The following is a 23,542-nucleotide window of genomic DNA, read 5'->3' on the forward strand; positions in this document are numbered from 1 at the left end:
GGTGTGGGATTTTTATTGTGTGTTGTGTCTTACTTATTTAATTTATTGGTGTATTTACATGCTTTATATACCTGTATCCTGAGTTAAGCCTGCATGCTTGCAGCCAGCTACTAAGGGATGCGCCAGGGGCTAATGTATTGCAACCATTTCTGGACCTCAGATTGTGTTGGTGGCCTTCTTGCTTGTGGTAGGTGCATACTTACCCCTGCTAAAAATTTACCTTCCAACAGATAGTAAGTGTTCCCCAGGCAGATGCAGCACCCAAGCGCCGCAGCTGTTGCACCGTTACTCCTTTGCCTAACCACGTGCATACATGAACAAGGCATCCCAAAATAAATTTACCATATGATACAGAGCAAAATACAAATTGAAATGTATCAATTCCCTTTAACGAGTGCTTCCAAAATGATCTAGTAACATCATAATATTTATTTTGTTCACCTCTCCAGTACAGAAGATACAATCTGCCTTATTGCAATTCTTGTGACTTGCATGTTACACACACATGCCTGCTGCAGGCACTCATCCCACTGAGTTATCCAATTGGCTAGAAGTATCATGGTCAACAATCATCAAAATGCAGCGATCATTGCAATTAAGACCATGGAGGGGATTGCTGATGTACCGTGCACTGGATTGTAAACCACAAAATGCTTACTATACAGATGCACTCCAGTGCCTAGGAGTGCAGCTGGTGGCATGTGGCACTTTACACTGACCATCCATTGAAATGAGTCAATCCCTTCCCATAGCCTGTTTTATTAGTAACCAGCAAGCCCATTATGACATGTTCCTGTTTTTGAGACTATCTGAGGGGTGGGGTGAGAATGAGTGAGTGAAGGGCAGCTGAAATGAAGCGGTCACATCAACCTTGCAAGCCAATGGATACCACAGAGGTGATTGCTGACTTTCTCGCTCTCTCCCTGCAAATGTACTTCTTCATGTTTACTGCGACAAAGACACTGCTTAGCTTTGCGGAAAAGCAAAGTGCATCCATGGTTGCAAATATTCAATATGGGCGCAGAGAATCCGATTCATAAAGTGGCAAGGTACATTCAGAAGTTTCCTTCGGTTTGGTTATTATTTACGTTTGGAGCAGCTCTCCGGCTTTGGAAACCAAGTGAATCCATTATTTTTGGAAAGTTCAAATTCTGCACACTTTTCAACGGGGCTCCAAGTCAATAGGGCACTATAACTTAGAATAGTGTAATTAAGGCACTGCTGCTTCTTTTAAAAGGGGATGGCTTCAAGGCAACTCAAAATACCTAACACTTTATCTTGTTAAGCCTAGAACGGACATTGGTGCAATATTTGTGGTCGTCGTGCACTTGAAAGGTGGACCAACTGGCATAGACAAGGACATGGCTAGTCTAGCCACCACTTCATGCCTGAAGTGGAGCTTGAATGATTCCGCATGTTGAGAAGCATGTTTCATTTGGATCAATGGAAATGTGTATGGTCACATTTTCTGAAGCAAGTTAAATCTTATGTGGAAAGTCATGGGTTCTGATATCGTGCTCCAAGGATTTCCATTTATCCTAGCCAAATAAAAAGGCCTCCTACCAAATAATATTGATAAGATAATTTACATGCTCCATTTTCCATTTTTGTAACCTCTCCCTCGTGTTAATTGTATTACCATTTCACGAGTGCATTAAAAAGAGATGTTTATGTTGCACAATCTGTGCATGCGTTGCTACTTTATCCCTCTTTACCTTGGTCTACTGGTGTAGCATTCATTTCTGTTGGTAAAGTGACCCGGCAGCCTGTCTGGATAGTGCAAGTTCCACCTAGCTCTACAGATTTTGTTAAAGTTGAGTTTAATGCCATTAAGCAACAAGAGGCCACGTTGATTAAGTTCTCACAAGTTTTCTTTATATTCTGGAGCAGAGGAGTGCAGCAGCAGCTTGCCTCTCCCCCAAGGCTGCAACAAGGTCCTTGTAGGATGAACTCTGATGCCAGGTCAGGTGCCATGCTGGCCCAGTTCACATGTGTCACACCTGGTGCAAGCACATCCAGAAGCCCAGAGCTGGTCCTTCTCACTCAGTCCCAACCTCCCTCCTGTGGCTCAATTATGATGCCGAAACCACTGCACCGCTTTTTGTTAGTTCCCCTAAGATGTACATCCACTGTGGATTTAAACATGTAGAAAAGGACACAAATTTACATGGCACGGGGCTTATGACTCTGCCGGGAGCATATGTGAAGTCACATGACTGCACAAAAAATGTACTTATTTTGCATAAACAGAAACATCACAAATAAACATGATGAGGAGTGGGCTGAAAATACCAAGAGGGAAGTTGGATACAAATGCATCCTGGGTCTGAGAGTTGGGACGGGGCGCAGTTATACATTTGTTTTTCGCAGACACTTGCTAAGAAAATAATAAAGTTATTTTTCTTGAGTTATCAAAAAATTCATGCTGCACCAATTACAGGACTGAAAATACAAGGCTGACACGGTCAAAAGACCATACCTTTCAAAAAAGTATATACAATGAGGAACATAACTATGCTATGACCTTCCGATATGATACAAAATGAGATACAATACGTAATCGTGTCGCGAGGCCCATCATAAACACGTTCTAAATAAAAAATGTCATTGTTCTTTTATTTTGGCAAAAGTTTATTAATTTTTAACTAAAACACTTGCGCTCATTTTATTTTTAACCATTGTTAAACAAGCTGGCTGTACTGCCATGTTCGCTCTCAACACGTAGTGGATCAGTAGTCAAGAAGCTGCAGACTGGTTTCCGAAGCGAGCTGTGTGCACGCACTTCATGCACTGCGGGGTTGGCTGCGTTGATGGTACGTGCACAGACACGCCCAGACTCTGCCTTCTACCTCCTCCTGCAGCCGGAATAATCTTACCGTTGGTATTTCACCTGATCTCTGAACACGGACTGCCCTGATTTCCCTCTAGTTTGAGCAAAGAGTTCTGCAGATTGGGCAGGGATCTTTCTTCCTCCTATGGGCTGTTTACTGGAAATCACCACAACTACAGCGGGTAATCTTTACCAAATATCAACTCTGTGAAAGCTGGAAGTGTCTGCAAAATACCAACCTAAACCGCGTGCTGACAGCATAGTAACAAGAAACAAGATAAGAACATGATTTACAGGTCTGTTTACAGAAATGGTGCTTGGCGCTCAGAGCGAGTGAAAACAGCAATGCTCCTGAGGGCGGCTCTTAAAGAAAGAAAAAAAAGTTCACAAAATGAGAGCAGTGGAGGGCTAGTGTAATTTGTCCCTGCTCTCATGAAGGGATAAACACATGAAAAGGCATGACAAATGCATGCTATGGACCAATGGGGAGAAAGAATAGGGAGCGACAATGGAGCCAGCAAATGGGAAGCCTGTGGGCGGGGGCTGAAGTCCACAAAGTAGATACAGCATGTCTTGAAGAGACAGCGCAAGCGCCATCTTGCCGAGACCTAAAAACGAAAATGGGGTGGTGAAGGGTGCAGAGATGACAATTATCTGGACTAGAGAATGGATATCTACCGTGACAAGGGCCACACTGGGACAGTAATGTGCAGTGAACACGTTTGTCATAGTGAGGCATCAGCAATGTGCCAATCTTTGCATGTGCACATAGGACTAGTCATCCCTCTCCTCGTTGGGCAGTCTAGCAGCTCTTCTGCCAAGGGTGGGCACAACAGACTGAAAGAGTGGATCCAACGTCCTCAAAATGATCTTGCAATTGCCGGGATTTGGTGTCCTGGTAAGGTCCCTCTTCTCAACTAGACTGCAGAGTTCCTTTTGAGTCTAATGTGAATGCAACATCAAACCTCTGACCTATAGGTGCTAGGTTTATTTTTTGGGCATTTCTAGAAGAAAATGGAGCGATCAGGAACCAAATGATCATATGGATGTATATTCCAGATAAAAGAGGTGACACATCCGAATTGTTCGAATATTTGCTTTGCTACGTTTTGTCCCCACACTCATTCAACCCTCCTACATTGCGTGCAAAATCACAGTTCCCATACTTTTTTGTAATGCACTTCAACTGCTGACATAAATACATTACACATATAAAACTCACAGGTTTGCGAATTGCCCAAATAGTTATACATCACTATCATGCCTAGGCGCAAAGTATTTATATTGTAATTTGTGTTTTGAGAATTGAGATCCTTGTCTTCTACCGCAAAGTCTGTCTCAGATATAAATAAAGAGAACTATCCGGCTACAGGTGGAGCAACTCAAGATAAACACTGTCTGAAAACTGACCTGCAAAATGTTATGTTCTGTCACATATTCTCCCACAAAGTGGCTGGGGGTCTCCATTCTGAGTCGATCAATGCACGTAAATCAATGATTTTAGTTTAGCATATCTCGAAACAAATGGATTAACTATATTAATAGTGATGACACTTTAAGCAACACTTGGAATACAAGTGTTATCATTTTTCACCATAGAATATTTTTAGGTTGTATAATGGCTTTACAACTGCAGTCACAGTTCTCTCGTTTAGATTCAGGAATTCATAAAGGAGTAAACATACACAAATTAGATTTGTAAGAAATATGTATTGTCAAATATCAAATGATGGCGACCCTTCCAGTATTTTGTAAGCTTAGATTTAATTTAGTTTTGATAGTGCTTTAGCACAGTAGCTGTTTTCTTGCTGCGTTTTTGCAACCTATAAGTGCAAGCAAGTTTGATTTCTTGTTACTGACTTTGTATTAAATTCAGAATGCAATTTATGTCTCAAATGCGCCACCCAGTGGTAGTGTACAATAACATGCTGATATCGCGAATACAGATATAACCAGTTTCACATATGAAGCTATTAAATATGAAGCTTTCTACCTGGTACGTCACTGGGTCTCAATGGGTATGGAATGTAACTTCGGCTACTCCTGCCATTTTGACGCCCAAGGGTGAGGGAGGAGGTCATCTGGCCAATCAGTGATATGTAATTGAGTAACATTTTTTTCAACCACCTTCATTTTAAAGGGAGTGAGCCAGATCTCACGTTTGGTGCCAAATCATTAGACTGCTGTAAGTAATTCAGAATGAGTTGAAGGAGATCAGCCGTGGGCGAATAAATAAGCATTAGGAAAGCCACCTGGTCTGCTTTTGATGTGCTAAAGAATGAACATACATGCATACATTAATGCTGTGGGTATGTGTGGCCTTATTAAAACTAAATCTATCGGCTTTGAAATGCTTCTGAAAGTGTTCTAAGAGAGAGCTTGAAGACAAAATATACCAAATTACTAAACAGGATCTGAAAAGATGGGAAGCGTGGTGACTTAATCTGCTATTTGCAGACAGAGACCTCCTTCCCACTGATGGGTGAGTTATGTCATAATTGACCTCAGCCACCTCCAAAGGCTGATTACAGCACGCACGCCCAGAAAAGATCCTAGGCCATTGCATTTGCACTCACTGGACTCTCAAAAGCTTGAAGGCAGATAAGTGCCAGTAAACCATGGATGTTATGAAACAGAGCTTGGGAACGTACCCTTCACTGCGTGCTTGAGAAACGAGGCAATAGTGCTTGGAAAATGTATGCAAAAATAGACATATAGGCGCTCAGTAAACTGGGCCATCTCTGTAACTGGGCATCTCTGGAGGCAATCATGGAAGCAGCCATGGCTCATGTGCAGAGGGAACGAATGCCCTCTGGAGGGTCTTTCCTGGTCAAAACATAGCAGTTCTTGAAACAGAGGAAAACCCAGTGCCAAGTGTGTTTCATCAACACTATGCCTTTCTTACATTCGGCAAAACCCACACATGCTGATCATTCACTCTATCCTGAGGCACGCAGTCAATGTAGTATGCCACTGCATGCCAGTGGTTTAGTCTATGCAGTCGCTCCCCCTCTTTAGTTGGATGTGGAGAAGAGAAGAACGATGGAAGAATGATGGACTGGGCCATGTGAAATGCAGATACCACCTTGGATAAGAAGGCAAGGCAGGTGCAAAGAACCATCTTTTCTGCATAGAATACGGTGAAAGGTGGACTAAATAATAGGGCAGAGGTTCTCAGCCTTACGCACTGAAGTCATTGCCATCAACAAGACTGTCCTCAGGGTAAGAATTTGAACTGAGCAACTGTGCATCAGCTTAAATGGGGACGCCATGAAGGAAGTCAAAATGAGATTCAAATCTCACTGAATAACAGTAAAGAAAATGAGAGGATAGAAGTAAAGCACACCTTTCAGATATTGGTCAATCTAAAGGGAGCAGGTTTATTCTGATGGGCACACAGCCCTTAAAGGCAACTATCACCTGAACCTGCTCTGCAAAGGAATACTTAAAGTACAAGACATTGGAAAGGCAAGATTTATAGTTATGAATACCTTCCAAATCACACCACTGAGCAAACGTAGCCCATTTACCTGTTTAGATGGATTTGGTGGATGGCTTTCGGGCCACCAGGATGGCAAAAACAACTAACCGACACTGCTCAATCTCCATGCATGCAGACATAGTGTCTGGGAATTGGGGTGGAGGACCTGACCATCGTGCTGCAAATGTAGGTCCACTCTGCATGAGAGGCAATGCATGGATGTATGCTGAGTGGCAACAAATTGGCCTACAAGATCCTTGTAGCCCAATATGGGGCTGTGCTTGACTCTCTCACACCTTCTGCAGTACACGTGGTAGAGGTGGGATTAACTGAAATGCATACAGCAATCCTTGAGACCACCTAACCTCGAAGGCATCCCTTAGAGAATTATTGAGAGAGAAGTATATGGCCAATAAAATGAAGACACTTCTTGGTCTGAGCTGTGCCAAAGAGATCCACACACTGAAATGCCAGTCTGGACAAGATGAGCTCCATCAGTTCGAGGTGCAGCTCAACTTGTGGTCCTCTAGTGAGAGGTGGCTGAAAGTATTTGTCCTCTCACGAAAGGACCCTGCTAGATGAGCAGCTAACATGAAGATTGTGATGTTACTGAGCCCACTTCCACAGGGAAATAATCTCCCAAAATAGTGTCCATGGCCTCACACTATTGTCTGATAAAATCCTGCTGTTGCTCCAAAGGAACACTCGCAGCTCAAGGATATTTATGTGCAAGTACTTCTCTGATGCCAATGAAAGACTCTGCACCTCCACGTCGAACAGATAAGCAAAACAGCCCAATGAGGAGGTGTCCATGTCAACCTATTCCTACGGAGGCTTGAAAGGGCAAACCACCAAAAGGATGGAGGGGTCTATCGACCAGGGTAGATCCATAAAAATAGTTTAGGAGATCTGCACCTGAGCCGTGGATTCTCCTGTTGACATTGCCACTGTAACCACAGACACTACTGATGAGTATTTATCTGCATTTTGGCATGTGCTACCAACAGGATGTAGAAGGTCACGGGTGCCTAACAGATGCAAGACCTGCATAACTGGGATATCAGCCTTAATCAGAAATCATATCTCAAATATCCACAATCTTCTGTAGTGGACGGAAAGCCTACATGTGGTCTGTGTCTAGTGCCACCTCTAAGAAGGTTAGAGAGGTGAACATTTTGGGCACAGAAGGTAAGGTAAAAGTTAAGGAGGAAAATTATCATCCGCTTAAAGTGCTACTTGACCAGTGCCTACAACTCTGCGTTTGCCAGCCAATCGTCCATGAATAGAAATAAATGGATGCCTAAACTCAACTGTGAAGCTTCCACAACTGCCATCACTTTTGTAAAGACACCTGGAGCGCTTGTCAGCCCAAATGGTAGTACTGTGTACAGACCGTGCTTAATTTGTGAAAGAATGCGTGCCAGTGCCTGAAGCTCTGCACACTAGTCCACAGCCAAAGTTATAACATGTCAGCGCACCGAATACCAAGGCTGCGTAGTTTGGAATCCACCTGAGTACTCTTTATTTCTCCACCAGATACTCTCATGCCCATTTATCTCACTCTTGCTGGTACTTGTTTTCTCCCATTGTGACAGTTTCCCTCCTTTCTATTTCTCCTTCTTTCCACTGTGGGTTGGAAGAACTGGAATATGGATATATGCATCCTGAAGATGAAAAACTGTCTCCTGCCTACAAGGCCAGTAAGACCTGGCTCAACGAGTGGATCGTGAACCTGTTGTGCTAAATGAACAAGATCCAAAGCTGAAGAGCCAGAATGGGTCTCATACTTTGAAGATGTGAAGGGTGGGAAGTCAGAGTTTTTTAGACAGTAGAGTTTACAGAGGATGGTTGAGGCTCTATGTGCTGCTGCTGTTGGCTTCACCCATTAGATCCACCTCTACCTCAAAAGGAGTAGTATAGGTAACATGGTGTCTGGACATGCAGAGAAGGTTGTCTCTGATGGGATTGGACGGTCATGGAATAGCCACAAACTTTCTCTGTTGTTGGCGAAAGTGATGAGCTAGGGAGACTACAGAAGCTCAGCCTAAAGTGTGGACTGGAGGTCTACTGTTTTTGAAGAACTTCAGGGAGGAATTGTCTGCCTCCCCAACCTACTCCTTGCCATATAATGGGAAATCCATGAGTGTGGCTTTGGTATCTCCAGAGCATCTGATGGAGAGCACCCAAGTATTCATATGAAGTGAATGTTCTGCCCATAGATAGATCCATGTCCATAGGTCCAGGCTGCACTTCAGGATCTGTTTTGATACATCCAAATCATCATAGCCCACTTCTATAACTGTGTTTTTAGGTTGAGCATCAGCGTGCATGCACTGTCTGCAAGACATGCTGTATTCAATACAAACCACTTTCTTACCACCTCCTGCTTGCCATAGGTTCAGTTCAGTGTTGCTCTTCTTGGCTACCTCCTAACTCGTTGGCTTGGCCGATACCGCACTTCTATTTAAGGCTGAGGAGCACTGGCCAAGTACAGGTTCCTTGTGCATGAATGCTATTCTGACCTTTGGGAGAACTCTTTTTTTTAAATATTACTTTCTGCCCGTCACAAACTTCTATTGGCACCACCACCCCATCTGCTTTTTAATTGTTAATTTCCACTGCCAGGGAGCGTCATGCAGAAACACATAGCTGTATACACGGGTGGTATGCTTTAGGTTTCAGCCCGGGAACCCAATTTTCTGTTTCACTCCGTCTGCTTGTTTAGTTTCCTGCTTGTCTTCCAGCTTTGCTCCTATCTCCAAGCTCAGTTCAGTCCGTTGTCGGTGTCTGCTTCTCTCCCGCACCGCTATCATTGTCTATGTTGACCACTTCCCTCTTCTCCTTTTTCAGGGCCTGTGATTTTTTTGTTTTGTTTACTAAATGTTACTTTTTTGCAGTAGGGCAGTGTGAGACATTGGCCTGGTATATGCTGTCAACTAGTTATAGTGGGCACCTTGCACCAGTCCAAACAACCCCTTATTGATGATAGGTTAAAGACAACCTTAATTGAAAGCTATCCTAGTGGTAGCTATGGAGAGCAGCCTTCAGGCTAAGTCTTGAAGGAATGTAAAGCAGCTTGTTTTACCAGTCTATAATCTCTTGAATGGCTAAATGAAAGATAACCACACCAGATATATATATATATATATATATATCGGCAAAGCACTCTCCTCTCTCGTATCCGACCAGCTGAGCAGAAGGGAGCACGGACCACAAGATTCTTTTCAAATATCTGTTCGTTTATTCAAGACTCAAACAAACAAGGCAGTATATATATATATACACCTGGGATATGCCAATGGAAGCGAAAGGGACAGCGCAAGGAAGGGATTCGAGCAGGATGACTCCTGCTACGATCGTGCTGCGAAATGTTGCGTTTTCAAAGACAGACACAGAGCGAACATTGAAGTATTTCATCAACTCACCTGACTGGCCTAAGGTATTTCCAAATTGATAACAGTGCTTATGCCTAACAGAAATCACCAATTAGGCAATAACATCTATGGACTTCCAGTTCATTTATAAAGGACTATCTGCAATGCACTGTGGGACTTGAAGTATGGTAATTCTGGTCACGTGATTCACTTAATTTTAAAGCAAGCCTGAGCACACTTGAGCTTTTCCACTTCCTTCTGTGAACAAGGCGAATATGCCGAAACGTTAGATATGGAAGCAGGCGCTGCGGAAACTTTGAAAATTAAACCTCTTTGTGCAGTATTGGGCCTCATTGTTGCTTTTTTGAACAATGTTGTTTTGATGGGCTGCTCCGTGCCCATTGTGTGAGGCCGCCCTGTAGGGTCTGGGGCTCCAGAACGGGGAAAATGTTGTTGGAGTTTAATGGAGGAGCCTGACCCACTTGCGCACCCAACCCACCTGGGATATGTTGTTGGATATATATATATATATATATATATATATATATATATATATATATATATATATATATATATATATATATATATATATATAATATGTATTTATTTCTAAACACACCTTACTAGTCTCTCTATGAGGCTAGAGGTCAAAGCACATATGTTACACTTCAAATATCACAGTAAATTAGCACAATATACGATAGGCCCTAGGGGCAAACCAAACCATATATTAAGAAAGTGGTATAAGAACCACGACTTGACTAGGCACAAGGCCTAGAGCCTGTAGAACCGCTGGGACCCCTGTAGTCCACACAAAACCTCATCTCTCTCTTACCATCTTTGGTGTGAGGTTTAGGCACCAGGACTACTGGACTAACCCAAGGGCTATCTGAGGGTTCAATAACTCCCAAATCCAACATCTTTTGAACTTCTGTCCGGATACAGTCCCTGACATGATCAGCTTGCCTGTAAATCTTATTTTTAACAGGCAGACTGTCCCCAGTGTCCACTTCATGAGTGCACCAGGTAGTCTCACTTGGAGTCAGAGAGAACGTATGCCTGAACTTTCCTGCAGTCAGTTTGTTGCTGGACAGTGAGGCTGCCTGCCAAGACTACACCATCTACTGACCCATCATCAGGGTTCTGAGAGAGCAGGTCAGGGAGTGGGTTACTCTCTTCCTCCTGTCCCTCATCAGTTGCCATAAACAAGCCCATGTTAGCCCTGTCGATATATGGTTTCAGTCTGTTGACATGGAGCACCCTATGGGGGCTCCTGGGAGTTCCAAGGTCTACCAAGTAGGTTACTTCTCCCTTCTGTTCAACAATTGTATGGGGGCCACTCCACTTATCTTGGAGGGCTGCTAGGGCCACAGGCTCCAACACCCACACCTTCTGCCCTGGCTGGTAAACAGTCAGCACAGCCTTTTGGTCATACCAGGTCTTTGGTTTGTTATTCCTGGCTAGCCTCAAGGTTTTTAGTTGCCTTTTTCATATATTTTGCCATCCTGGAGCGGAGACCAAGTACATAGTCCACTATGTCCTGTTTAGGGAGTTTGAGAGGTAGCTCCCATCCCTCCTTCACCAGACACAATGGACCCCTAACAGAATGGCCAAACAAAAGTTCAAAAGGTCTGTAACCATCCCCCTTTTGAGACACCGCCCTGTAGGCAAATAAAAGGCAGGGCAAAAGGATGTCCCATCTGCACCTAAGCATTTCTGGGAGACCTTAGGTTTTGTTGAATCTTTCAACTAAACCATTGCATTGTAGGTGATAGGGTGTGGTGAATTTGTAATTCACTCCACACTCCTTCCACATTGCAGTCAAGTAACTAGACATGAAGTTTGCATCCCTGTCTGATACTACCTCCTTCGGAAAACCCACCCTTAAGAATACTCCCAAGAGGGCCCTTGCCACCACAGGTGCTTTGGTGGTCCTAAGTGGAATTGCTTCTGGGTACCTAGTGGAATGGTCCACCACCACCAGGATAAATCTGTGCCCAGAGGATATCTGAGGATCCATGGGACCAACTATATCAATCCCCACCCTCTCAAAGGGAACCCCCACCGCAGGTAGTGGTATCAGGGGGGCTTTTGTGGTTCCACCTGCCTTCCCACTGGCTTGACAGGTGATGCAGGAGCGACAACACTCCTTGGTGTCTTCAGACATGTGAGGCCAATGAAAGTGTGGGACAATTCTGTCCCAAGTCTTCTTTTGGCCCAGGTGACCTGCTAGAGGAATACCATGGGCTAGTGTCAATAGGAAGCCCCTTCACTTCAAAGGTACTACCAAGCTCCTGGAAGCACCAGGTTTGGGGTTTCTACTCTCTGAATATAGGAGTCCATCATCCTAATATACTTTATGGGTGCCACTAGCATTCTGAGCAGCCTCATCAGCAGCATGCTTTCTGAGGGGTTCAAGAGAGGGGCAGCTTAACTGCTCCTGGCTCATATCTGCAATGGAAGACCCCCCCTGTCCCCAAGAACTCAAACTGATCAGGTTCAAGCTCCTCTGGGACAGTTCCTTCTTCAGGACTAAGATCATCTCCCTCAGGAGGCTTTTCTGTATTCTGAGTCGGGGGGAGGCACTGCCTTAACCCTACTGCTCCTCCTCTTGGGAGGCACCTAGTCCATTCTTCCAGGATCCAGGGCCTGTTTAGTGTTAGACCTCTTGGCCTGTGACCTGGTCACAGCAAATACATGTGCAGGGATTCCTAGCATTTCTGCATGTGTCCTGAGCTCCACTTCTGCCCAAGTTGAAGTTTCTAGATCACTGCCAAGCAAGCTTTCAACATGGAGGTCTGCACTTACCACAACATTCTTGAGGCCAGTTACCCCTCCTCAGGAGAAATTAACAACTGCCAAGGAATGGTCTGTCCTGACATTGCTAGCATTGGTCACTCTGTACATTTCACCAAGTATAATCTGCTCAGGAGCCACAAACTCTTTTGTCACCATTGTGACACTTGCTCCTATGTCCCTGAATGCCAAAGCCTCTTTTCCATTTATCAAAGGCTGCTGTCTGTATTTGCCCAAGTTACTGGGACTCACAAAGGAGGACATATCCATGCCTCCATCACAGATCAGGACAGCCTGAGTTGGAACTCTGACTAGGCCAGAATCCATCTCAGAACCCAGGGTTAACCCTACTACACCCTTATTCTGAGTACCACCAATTGTAGCTGCACTAGGGGGAACAGTTGACTTAGGGGCAATGGGTACAAAAGGGGGTGGTGATGGACGGAGCATCAGAACCAATCAAACACTCACACCCAGTCAACATATCTGGGTTTGATCCATCACCGTTCTTTAGCCCACTCTGCCACCCCAGTTCAGACATGGCCATATGCAAATCAGTCTGACCCTGTGCCTCATGGGAACAGTCCAGCCCGAACTGCCAAGCCATGCCTTCCCTGGACCGGAAACAAGCTTCCTAGGACCGGTTTCTGGCATTTCAGCCGTCTTCAGCCAGGCTTGCTTGAATCCAATGGCAAAGTGAGCAAGGGACTCACGTCTGAGCATACCCTGCCAACTTATGGCGAACAAAGCGGTACAAAAGGGGCAATGGTGGCTGGAGTTGAGTCTTTGAACTTTGTACAGTCACTAGTCCAATGGGTTTTCCGCTTACAGATTTTACACTATGGTTTCTTTTGGTCTTTTCCTTTGTTAGATTGGGACTCCCATCCCCCCCCCCCCTCCATATGCAGATTTTTGGGGACCATGAGAAGACTTCTGGTCTTTACCCTTCTCCCCACCCTTGTCAGAATTCTTTGAATCTTGCTTCTTTGGGTCACCATCTTGGTTCTGAACCTTCTGCCTCACCCTGGTTCTGACCCATTTGTCTTCCTTCTTTCCCAATTCTTGGGGAGGGGTCAAATCAGAATCCACCAGGTACTGATGCAACAGCCGATTTTGACAATTCTTAAGGATCTGCTCCCTCAAAATTAAGTTGTACAATCTTTTGAAATCACACACCTTACTACCAAGTAACCAGCCCTCCAGAGCCTTAGTAGCGAAATCTACAAAGTCCACCCAGTCTTGATTCTGTGCCTTTTGGGTATCTCTAAACTTTAACCTATATTGTTCAGTGGTTAGGCCAAACCCTTCAATCAGTGTACTCTTCAAGCTGTGGTAATCATCAGCATCCTCTTCTCTAACAGTAAGGAGCTTATCTCTACCTTTGTCTGCAAAGGAGAGCCACAAGATTGCTGCCCACTGCTCCTGGGGGGCCCGGAGTACTTTACAGGCCCGTTCCAGTGCAGTAATCCATTTGTGGATGTCATTCCCACTCTGGTAGGGAAGGACAAACTTGTTTAGGTTTCTATGGTCAGGAGACCTCTCCCTAACACTAGGGATGTTGCTGCCACCATGGGGCTCTAGCCCCAGCTTCTTTCTAGCTCTCTGAAGCTCTAGGGACTCCCTTTCTATGGCGATCTGGTCTCTTCTGATTCTAAGCTGAGCTTCCTCATACTTGAGCAGTCTCTCTTTCCTCTCATGAGAGGAGTCCCTCCTATGAGAGGAAACAGAGGTCCCTATGGAGGTGTCAGAATGGTTAGACTCCTAAGAAGGAGATCTTGACCTTCTAGGGATGCTCCCAACTCTTCCTGGTGGAGTAAAGAGTTTGCACAGGGACACCAAATGTGCCCCTAGTGCTGAACTTCAAAGCACTCCTGGAGTGCACCCACCCAGCCCTACTCCACTAAGGCCTGTCTGGGAGGTGGTAACACCTCCCTGTTACAGGAAACATATTGTCCAAGCCTCCCCTGCCGGAGTTTTGGTCAGCAGCAGGAGGCTAGACTCGTGTCTGTGAATGGCAGCATCCATTTTGTGATGCCAGGGCTCTGTTAGCTGGTACCGGGTATACAGGTGCTGTCGTGTCTCTCCCTCTAGAAGGGTGGGATCATACTCCCAAACCAGTTGCTGGTGTGGGGGTATGATTCCAAGGTGTTTGACACCAAACACAACATGTTTCAGTGCAGCCATCCCAAAGTTAGCATTTACTGCGAGGTTATAATGCACTTAAGAGTATATGGTCAGGCTGCATCACAGACAACCCCGGAGAATAGATTCCGAAGGCTGCAGAGGGGCTCTGCTCATGCAGGGGGCACCCTCTCACATAAAATCAAGCACCCTGCCTTCAGGATTGATAAGGCCTGTCATAGGGGTGACTGATAGGTTTATATGAGGTGATAGGGTGAGATATAGTGAACCTATATCTCAGTAAGGGGTGCATGCACCACCTTACTCAGGCTGCAGTAGCAGACCTGTGGTGTCATTTTGGAGGGCTTCCCAGGGGTGGCATAATACATGCTGCAGCCCCTGGTAGGCCTCTGGGGTACCTAAGCCCTGGGTACATAGTATACCATAGACTAGGGACTTATAAGGGCACCCCAGAATCCAATCTGTGGTGTACCTAAGGTACATGGAATCAATTTAGAGAGGAAGCAGCTAGGCTGGGGTGCTGAATAGCAGGGCCCCAGCCAGAATAAAGTAAAAAACCAGTGAAATATCAGTAAAAAGTGGGGGTAACCATAAGAAGCAGATCCTACTCTCCTACAGGCAGTACGTGATCGCATGTCCATTTGGAAAGATCAACTTGTTTCTCGCCTGAGCTCTTTCAGTAAGGTGTTTGTTTGAACCGAGTGAGACTGGATGGCTACAGTATATTTAAAGTCAGATGGCATCTTATTGCTGCAGTAGGACTACAGTGACTAAAGGCCGTAGTGTTGAGGCTGCGGAGGGTGCTTCGGGGAGACGTTCCAGTGCAGGAGACCTCAGGGACAAAAGTTCTAAGTGTTGAGGTTGCGCAGGGTCCCTTTCCTCCTTCCTGATGCATGTAATATTTGCCTGGATTGAAGAAAAGTCTATCCAGTGACCGAATTCTTTCTAGTGTCTGTGAGCACACCATCTATACATAAAGTTAACATCTGATGCTACCTAAGTCTGTGTGTATCCACTTGGTGCATGGCTCACTGAGTTACCATGTTGGTGATATCTTGCATTGGTCCTTGCATCAGAGCCATGCTGTGCTGGAGTAGAATGTGCTAGTGTGGCACGACATACTTTAAAGTCGCTTTCATTTTTGATGAGGCTGGAAGTGACAAGACTCAACTTGTATGACGCACATATTAGCAGGAAGCCCTGTGACTTAATACTAATGTGTGCATCATACAAGTTGAGTAATTGAGTAATTACTTTTGAGCATGTCATGTCACTGTTCTGCTGTTTCTAAGTGCTGTAAATAATTTGCGAGTTACCCAATTTATGGTACTCAGTTTACGACCTTAGGAAAGATGCAAGACTGAGTCAGTCTTAATTCAGACTCATCACCTGGCAACAAGTGCTTTGTTCGAGCAGTGAATGTTGACTAATGTTACATTCATTGAGGTACCTCCCACACACACACAACATCCCTGCAAACATTGATAAACAATCACACGTACACAGACATCCTTACCCTAAAATTAAGCCTGGGCAAAGCACTACGCTACGCTCGCGTAGTTTGCGAAGTTCGCGCTACTTCGCACTACGCGAATTGCACGTAGCACAGTGCGAACACGCGTAGCATAGTGTTGCGTAGTGCTGCAGTCATTTTTTGCTTGCTCGCGGTCCTCAACGTCAAGTTGGCGACCGCGAGCAAGCAAAATTACATCCCGGCGAGACTTTTTCCTTGTTCGCGATCAGCAACATCAAGTTGACGATCGCGAGCATGGAAAATAAACCTCCCGGCGAGATTCCCAACGCGAGGAGGTCAGGTTTCTCATTGCGAGTGGTCGCATATGCTCGCGACCGCTCGCGATGAGAAACTACCAGTTCGCGTTGAGAAAGCTGCCGCTCGAGTAAAACTACTCGTGCAGCAGAAAACTACAGCTCGCACTGTGCAAGATACCATTTTCAATGATTGCACAGTGCGGACAAGCAACCGGCACTGTGCAATCATTGAAAACGACATCTGGCACAGTGCGAACAAGGTACTACGCAGTTCGCGAAGTGCTACGCGTAGCTCGCGTAGTGCGAACTGCACTTTGCGTAGCTTCGCGAAGTGCTACTTCGCGAACTACGCCCAGGGTTACCTAAAATCCATTCCGCATAAATGACTACACACTACACATTTTAACGTCCTATAATAACATGCCACACAATTCAACTACACACACTTCCGCACCACATAATTCCACTTCAATGACATAAACTACACATAATTCGACTCCACTCTAAACCATATGATTACACTCCACACAACACAATTAAACTCAATTTAATTTCACTAGACATAATTACACTCCAACCTACATTTCACACAGCATATTTACACTGCAAGTATATCCACTCAATTCCAAAAAACATAATTACACTCTACAAAACGAAAATCTACTTTGCAACATGCCACATAATTCCACACCATAACATAATTCTCCACACCATGCCACATAGTACCACTACAAACCATGCTACATAATTCCACACAACACAATTCAATGCCACACAGATCTGCACTTCACAACATAATTAAACTCCACATAATACCACACAGCTCAATATAATAACACTACACATAATTACACTCTACTCAATACAACATACATATCCACAACATAAATACACTCAATGCCACATACCAGCAATTCACATAAATGCACTCCGCACCATAACACATAATTACAATAAGCATAATGTTGTTCAATGCAACACAATTCAACTCCACTCATTTACAAAACACACCACATAATTCCACACAAAACCCCATATTTCAGATACACAATACAATCCCACAACACACCACATACCTCCAAAACACACCACAAATTTACTAATCATATCACAACTAATAATTCCAATACAACCTACATATTTCCACACCAAACCACAAACATCCACTACACTTCAAACCAAAACACATGTATATAAGACATTGTCATTTACAATGCCAGTAGCTATAACTCTTGCAAATGTGAGAGCTATTGCATTGCAAATGCTTGTTTTCATATGGTCTGTAAGGCTGTTTACTGTAAGCTTTGCTACTTCCCACAAAGCATGAACATATTAACCAATGAGGTGGCATTAGCACTGTGGATTACCAGGCTGTCAGAAGCAAAACCTAACAGCCCATTGCCAATCCAAGTTTCTTCAACGTCCCATTAAAAGGTATTATATGGAAGGCATTCAGGTTCTGCTTGGAGGACGACGTTTGGATGACCAGACTTTCTGGTGATGGGTGAGAGGACAAAAGGTGGAGTTCACCCAGAGCAGGCATGGGACGCCTGGAAATCGGTCTGCAGACTGTCCTGCCCAAAAGGGTTTGTCCCATGCACATTACAGGATCCAAAAGGGTTTAATTCAATACAGGCAAGGGCTCGACAGCAGGGCAGAAAATCTCACATAAAATATTAGATTGCTCCTTCTTTCCTAAAAATCTTATAATAGTCTTTTGACCCTGGTCTCATTTCTACCTCCATAAGTACATTAAAATATCTTGTCCCTCTTTACTGTTCACCTTGGGCAGCCTGACTCATTTCTTTTCCCCGATGCAGACTGATGCACAATGCTACTACGTACAGACACTTGCTAATTGCCCAATCAGAAATGGATCCCATTCTCTTTCTTCTTTCTGTATTATAAAATGCCAATGACACATGTTAGACATTTCAAGACCCGCAACGCAAAAGAGACCAGCAAATATTCTACAAGAACACTACTCATGAATGGCGAACTAATAGGCGATGCAAAAACGTGCATGCGCCACGCAAGCTTGCTTCTTAAGCGATACAGACCTCTGTCTCTTTTTTGTACAGACTGACAGTTCACCAAACATAATAAAGAAACATACTGAAAGACTGCCTAGATCATATGACCTCTTCAAGCCTAACTTAAGGTCCACTTTGCTTCCACCCAACTTGTTAACATTGCATATCTGATTGCAACTGAAAATACATACACCACATAAGGGTAATCAGGTTGCTTGCTCCCTCTCCCCATCTCCCTGGTGGTGATGGCGAACGTGGGACCTCGAGATGAAAAAGTACTGTTGAAGTTCCTGTTTTCAGGCAGGCAGACCCTTCGCATAACTTTCGTAAAATCCCTAGTTACACGAGGGGAAAAAAACTATGCACTCTCCCAGATATTTTTGCTTCTGACGGCAGCATGCATTTCCACCACAATAAACGTGGCTGATCATCATTGGACACTGGCAAGTTTATTGAGAAAAGGTTATACCGTTTTGTCAGAAAACAGATTTTTGTGAGTCTGTATTCTGAAATCCAATGCAGAGTGGGCCTCTTTTCCGAGTGAGGAATCTCTGCTTTGCATGCTATATTGTGAAAGGTGTTAAGCAAACAGTAGCGTCTAATTTTCAAGTCAGGTCAGAAAACTGGAGCAAAGTTTATTATTTTTAGGATACTTGAAGTATGTTTTTTAAATTAATTTAAGGTTTTATACAGCGTCATGGGTTAGTACCTTACACAAGCAATCACCACCGACCTGGAGATCTCTTGATTATATCTTTACAATACAACTAAATAAGCGAATGCATGTGTTCTGCTCACAGTAAAATTCATTACATCCACCATAAAATGCAATGAAAGGGACACGATGCTAAAAAAATCTATGCTTGAATAAAATCCACGTTTAAATAAAAGTGCTATCCCTAACATATATTGGACCATCTATGCTTAAATAAAATTCATGTTTAAATAAAAGTGCTATCTCTAACATATATTGGACCATTTCATGTATTTACAGCAACGGTGTATTCTCAAAGAAACAGTTTTGTTGTGCACCGCTAGAGGGCAACCTTGACAAACCATGCACAGCGAGAGGATTTCAGCTTCTGCAGTCAAAGCACGCATTAAGCAGATGCACAAAAATGTCCACCTTGAATCAATCCCCGCCGGAGACCTATGAATAGCATCTTTCATCAATGCCTGCTGAGCGTTGGCTCTTCTTGCACAACGAAGGAGTTTCAGACACTTTTTTAGAATGGTTGGTGGCGTCGCAAAAACAAAGCACTGAAACAATCGGTTATGAACATTGAAATAGTTCGCTTCTTTTGGAGACAATATTTAAAATAAGAAGCAAGGGCGTATTAAAATGCAAAAGAAGAAAGTAAGAGAGGATAGACAATTAAAAAGCATTATTTACATGCTTGAAATTTTGAAGTTCAGTTCTGCAGAAATTGTGGACGCCACAACCCTAACTCCAAATTTCAAAGGTATAAACTTGAAGGGGGCCATAATGTGTTCAGATATTGAAAATATTGTCACATTTCTCGAGTGCATGATTCCATTGTACTTCAGACAGACGGGTATATTTACTAACATTTTGCGCAGAGTTTGTGTCACAAACATGACACAAATCGGCGCAGAATGCCAATTTCAAATTTACTTTCCAGTGCAAAATGTGTTTTGCGCTGGTAAGTCACCTGAAAGCAATGAAAGCAACAAAAAGCAGCACTGCTTCGCACTACTTTGCGTCAAGGGGTGTTCCATGGGTGATGCGTGGGCATTCCCGTGCAACTATCTATGGTTTATGATGCAAAACCCCATCTATTAAAAAAAAAAAAAAAGACAGGGATTTGAATAAAAAAGGATGCCCTTTTGACATAGGGGCTATTGAGGAAAAATGCATATATTTCGCCTTTCTTTTCAAATGTACAGCACACATACAAAGTAGGAAAAGTTTTAAAGGTAGTCTAAGTAAAGTATTTTTGGACCCTTCCAGTACAAAACCTGTGCTAGACTCAGACATGTTCGCAAATATGACTCTGTGCTGCTCTCTCCTCCTTGCTCAATGCATCGCAGCAAATTTGGTTGCTTCGCTGAGCTATATTTTTGTAAATCTGCCCCATGGAGTACTATCAAGGAAGGGCCTAAAAAAAGTCCATCTTTTACCAGCATCCTAACTCCACTGTAAAGTACCTTTTACCTCCAGTAGACTAACATAAGTAGGAAGTTCATATTTAACCAAAACTAAAAGAAAACAGCACTACTACCAAATTTTACTAACCAAGAACAAGCAGCTGAACACAATTTTACATGTATACACATTAATAAATATTTGTCTACAATTGTTGTACATAACATTTGGGAACATCTCACATTGAGATTGGAGGCACACATCGATAGAACTGCATATTCTTATCAAGTTGCATTGAGTGGAAGAAGCAGTAGAGGGCATAGCCTAACAAGGGGGTGGTGGTCCGCCCCCATCAACACAAGTTTTTGGGACTGCGCCTCCCCTGCTCTTACCTATGGGCATGTGGTGCGGATGTCACGGGAATCACCAGCACCCTCCCTGCTCTTACATGCGGTCACCGGGCGGCAAACAGAGAGACCGCCACAGGCGACACAACGGCTAGCTATGCCACTGTTAGAGGGAAAATCTAATATACAATTTTGGTAAAAAAAATCTTGAGTCTCTTGCCTAAATCAGGAATGTTGGCACATATACATTCACATTAAGTAATAAAGTAGTGAGTGGATTAAATAAAAGTTGCTGGTACAGGAATTTTCAAGCCCAGTAGTCTCTCTCCAATTCTTTTCCACACCTGTTTAACTGCCCCTGTTTTTACACAGGGCAATTCCTTATCCATGAAAACCTTTATCCCTTACCCTGTAGACTGCTTTCTATTATCACTCACTATCACAATGCCACACCTTATCCTGTGGCTATTCAATTACATTCCACTTAATTTTAGAAAGGCAGTGAAGCATTAAAATTCCATTTGGAGTTTCTCAAAGATTGTAAAAAAAAGATGGAGGACTGTCCGTGGACACAGAATGAACCCATAGCTAGAGCAGTGACACCAATATTTCCACAGGAATGCAGGCATATGCAAATCGAGTTAAGTGCTAAAAGAACTCCGTGTCTTAAAATGCTTAACTCATCTTGTATTATGACCACCATATGCATTTTCAATCTTTGCGTTGTTTTCATCATTGAACTCCAAAGAAGCCTTCTACTCCAACATTTCAATGCTTGTCTTTCTGTTTCTCCTTTTTTAATTTAAAACATTCTACCCTCACTGGGTGCAATGTCCTACTAGCCTTATAGCGCTTCTGAGATGGCATTTAGTTTAGGTTAATTAAATAAAGGAAATTACATTTAATTTGATTTAGGTATCTGCAACAATTAGGCCTAAGTTTAGTTCAGTTAAATCATTTAAATACCTATAAATTAGTCTGGTTCAAAGTAATGGTCATTCAAATTTGAAAAACTTCCTTGTTGCTATAGTTGTAATTGGGGTAGTAGTTCCAAAGTAGTGGTACCATGAGGTAAGAGGCCTTGAGAGTGAATTATACAATTGTTCAAACATTCCTAGCAGTTTCTACATTTTGTTCTATTTTAGCCATGCATAGTATGATTAAAAAATACCTGAGTAATGCTTAAATTCTGCTTGATGGACTTCACGGGACTGCCTTCTTCGCAACTTGCCTCAGAGCCTGTTGTGCCCCTTCTCCACCTTCTTGACCGCTTTTCTGTGTCATAATGGACATCTTCTGTACCGCTGCTATCAGAGTATTCTAGACTGGTAGCCTGTGGATTAAAGTTTATGTCCATTTTTCCAAATACATGTCCTCTTTCTATTTGATGTATTGGTGTTTTTCTTTTTGGCCAAAGAAACTTAGCTGATCCTCCTATATCCTTGGCAGAGTTTACAGATGAAGTTTCAGAGTCAGAATAAACAGTCTCTGTGTTGGTGTATAACCCCGATGATGGGGATGTTACAGGCCGGTAAGGATCGTTGCCGTATGCCCATTCGGTATTGTACTGAGAGTCGGTGTAACAAGAGTCCTCCGACAAGTGCCTTGGTCTGCGTTGCAACTCGTTCAAAGCCATATCCCAATCAACTTCCTCTTCACTGTCCGAGCCCATCTCATCATAGGCAGATGTCACTCTAGACTCTTTCTCCAGTGATTTGAACACTTGAGTCTTAGGTTTGGCAAGCATTCGAGGGCGAGGTTGAGGAGCATTCTGCAGCGCCACCCAATTCCCATCAGAGCTTTGTAAAACGGGAGATGGGCCTATTTAAAAAGGAGAAGCAAAAATATTGTATTAAATTTACATTATTGCAATAGTGAAATCTTGATGACCGAGACCATCCACATGTTTACACAACATTGTCATGAAACAACAAATAAAATACACATGCACATTGAAAATATAGGCAGATACACCATATAGCATTAATAGTCGGGGAGAGGAGTTGCCTAACGGCTAAGGCGGTCAATGTCAAATCTGGGGAACCGGGTTCGAGTCTCAGCAAAGACGCAAACATCCTGTGATTCTGGGCAAATCACTTAATCTCCCCCTGCCTAACAAAAACAAGCATTTGCAATGCAATAGGTCTCGCATTTACATAAGTTTAAGCTATTGGCATTGAAAATCACAATGCCATTTATTCGCTTTAAAAACGAAAACAAAAATAAAAGGCATTGTCATTTGCAATGTCAATCGCTCCAACTCGCGTAAATGCGAGACCTATTGCATTGCAAATGCTTGTTTACTGTGTCCAGGCAGACATGAGGTTAGTCTGGCACAAGTCAGGTTTTGTAAAATAACATGATGTGGTTTTGTAAAGCGCATGTTCACCAGTAGGCTTCTTGGTGCTGAATAACAGATGTTTATTGTTACTCAACTAAATGGTACTCATTTTATCGACCTCAGATGGATATGAACCTGTGACCATGAGGTCAAGCACAGGCTCCTGCAGTGGAAGCATTAGTCCACAGAGCCACCAGACCGGGATAAATGGAGAATGAATGGCCCGTGTTGGTCGTAGAGCACAATCTGATTACTCCAGGGATAGTTAAATGCCTATAGAAACAAGAGAGGACCTCCTCTAAGAACAAGGAGTTAATGCAG

General features: G+C 43.6%; 1 protein-coding gene across 2 annotated transcripts in view; it reads right to left on the reverse strand.

Moving 5' to 3' along the window:
* The window catches only part of MYRIP (myosin VIIA and Rab interacting protein), a 1,544,915-nt gene that overhangs the window by 268,548 nt on the left and 1,252,825 nt on the right, over positions 1 to 23,542 (reverse strand). For both annotated transcript variants that reach the window (XM_085631574.1, XM_085631575.1), the window contains exon 10: positions 22,052 to 22,701. In XM_085631574.1, the coding sequence (XP_085487700.1) occupies positions 22,052 to 22,701 (650 nt within the window). The remainder of the gene's footprint in view (positions 1 to 22,051; positions 22,702 to 23,542) is intronic.

This window comes from Triturus cristatus, chromosome 10 (genome assembly GCF_964204655.1).
Source record: "Triturus cristatus chromosome 10, aTriCri1.1, whole genome shotgun sequence".
Taxonomy (NCBI): domain Eukaryota; kingdom Metazoa; phylum Chordata; class Amphibia; order Caudata; family Salamandridae; genus Triturus; species Triturus cristatus.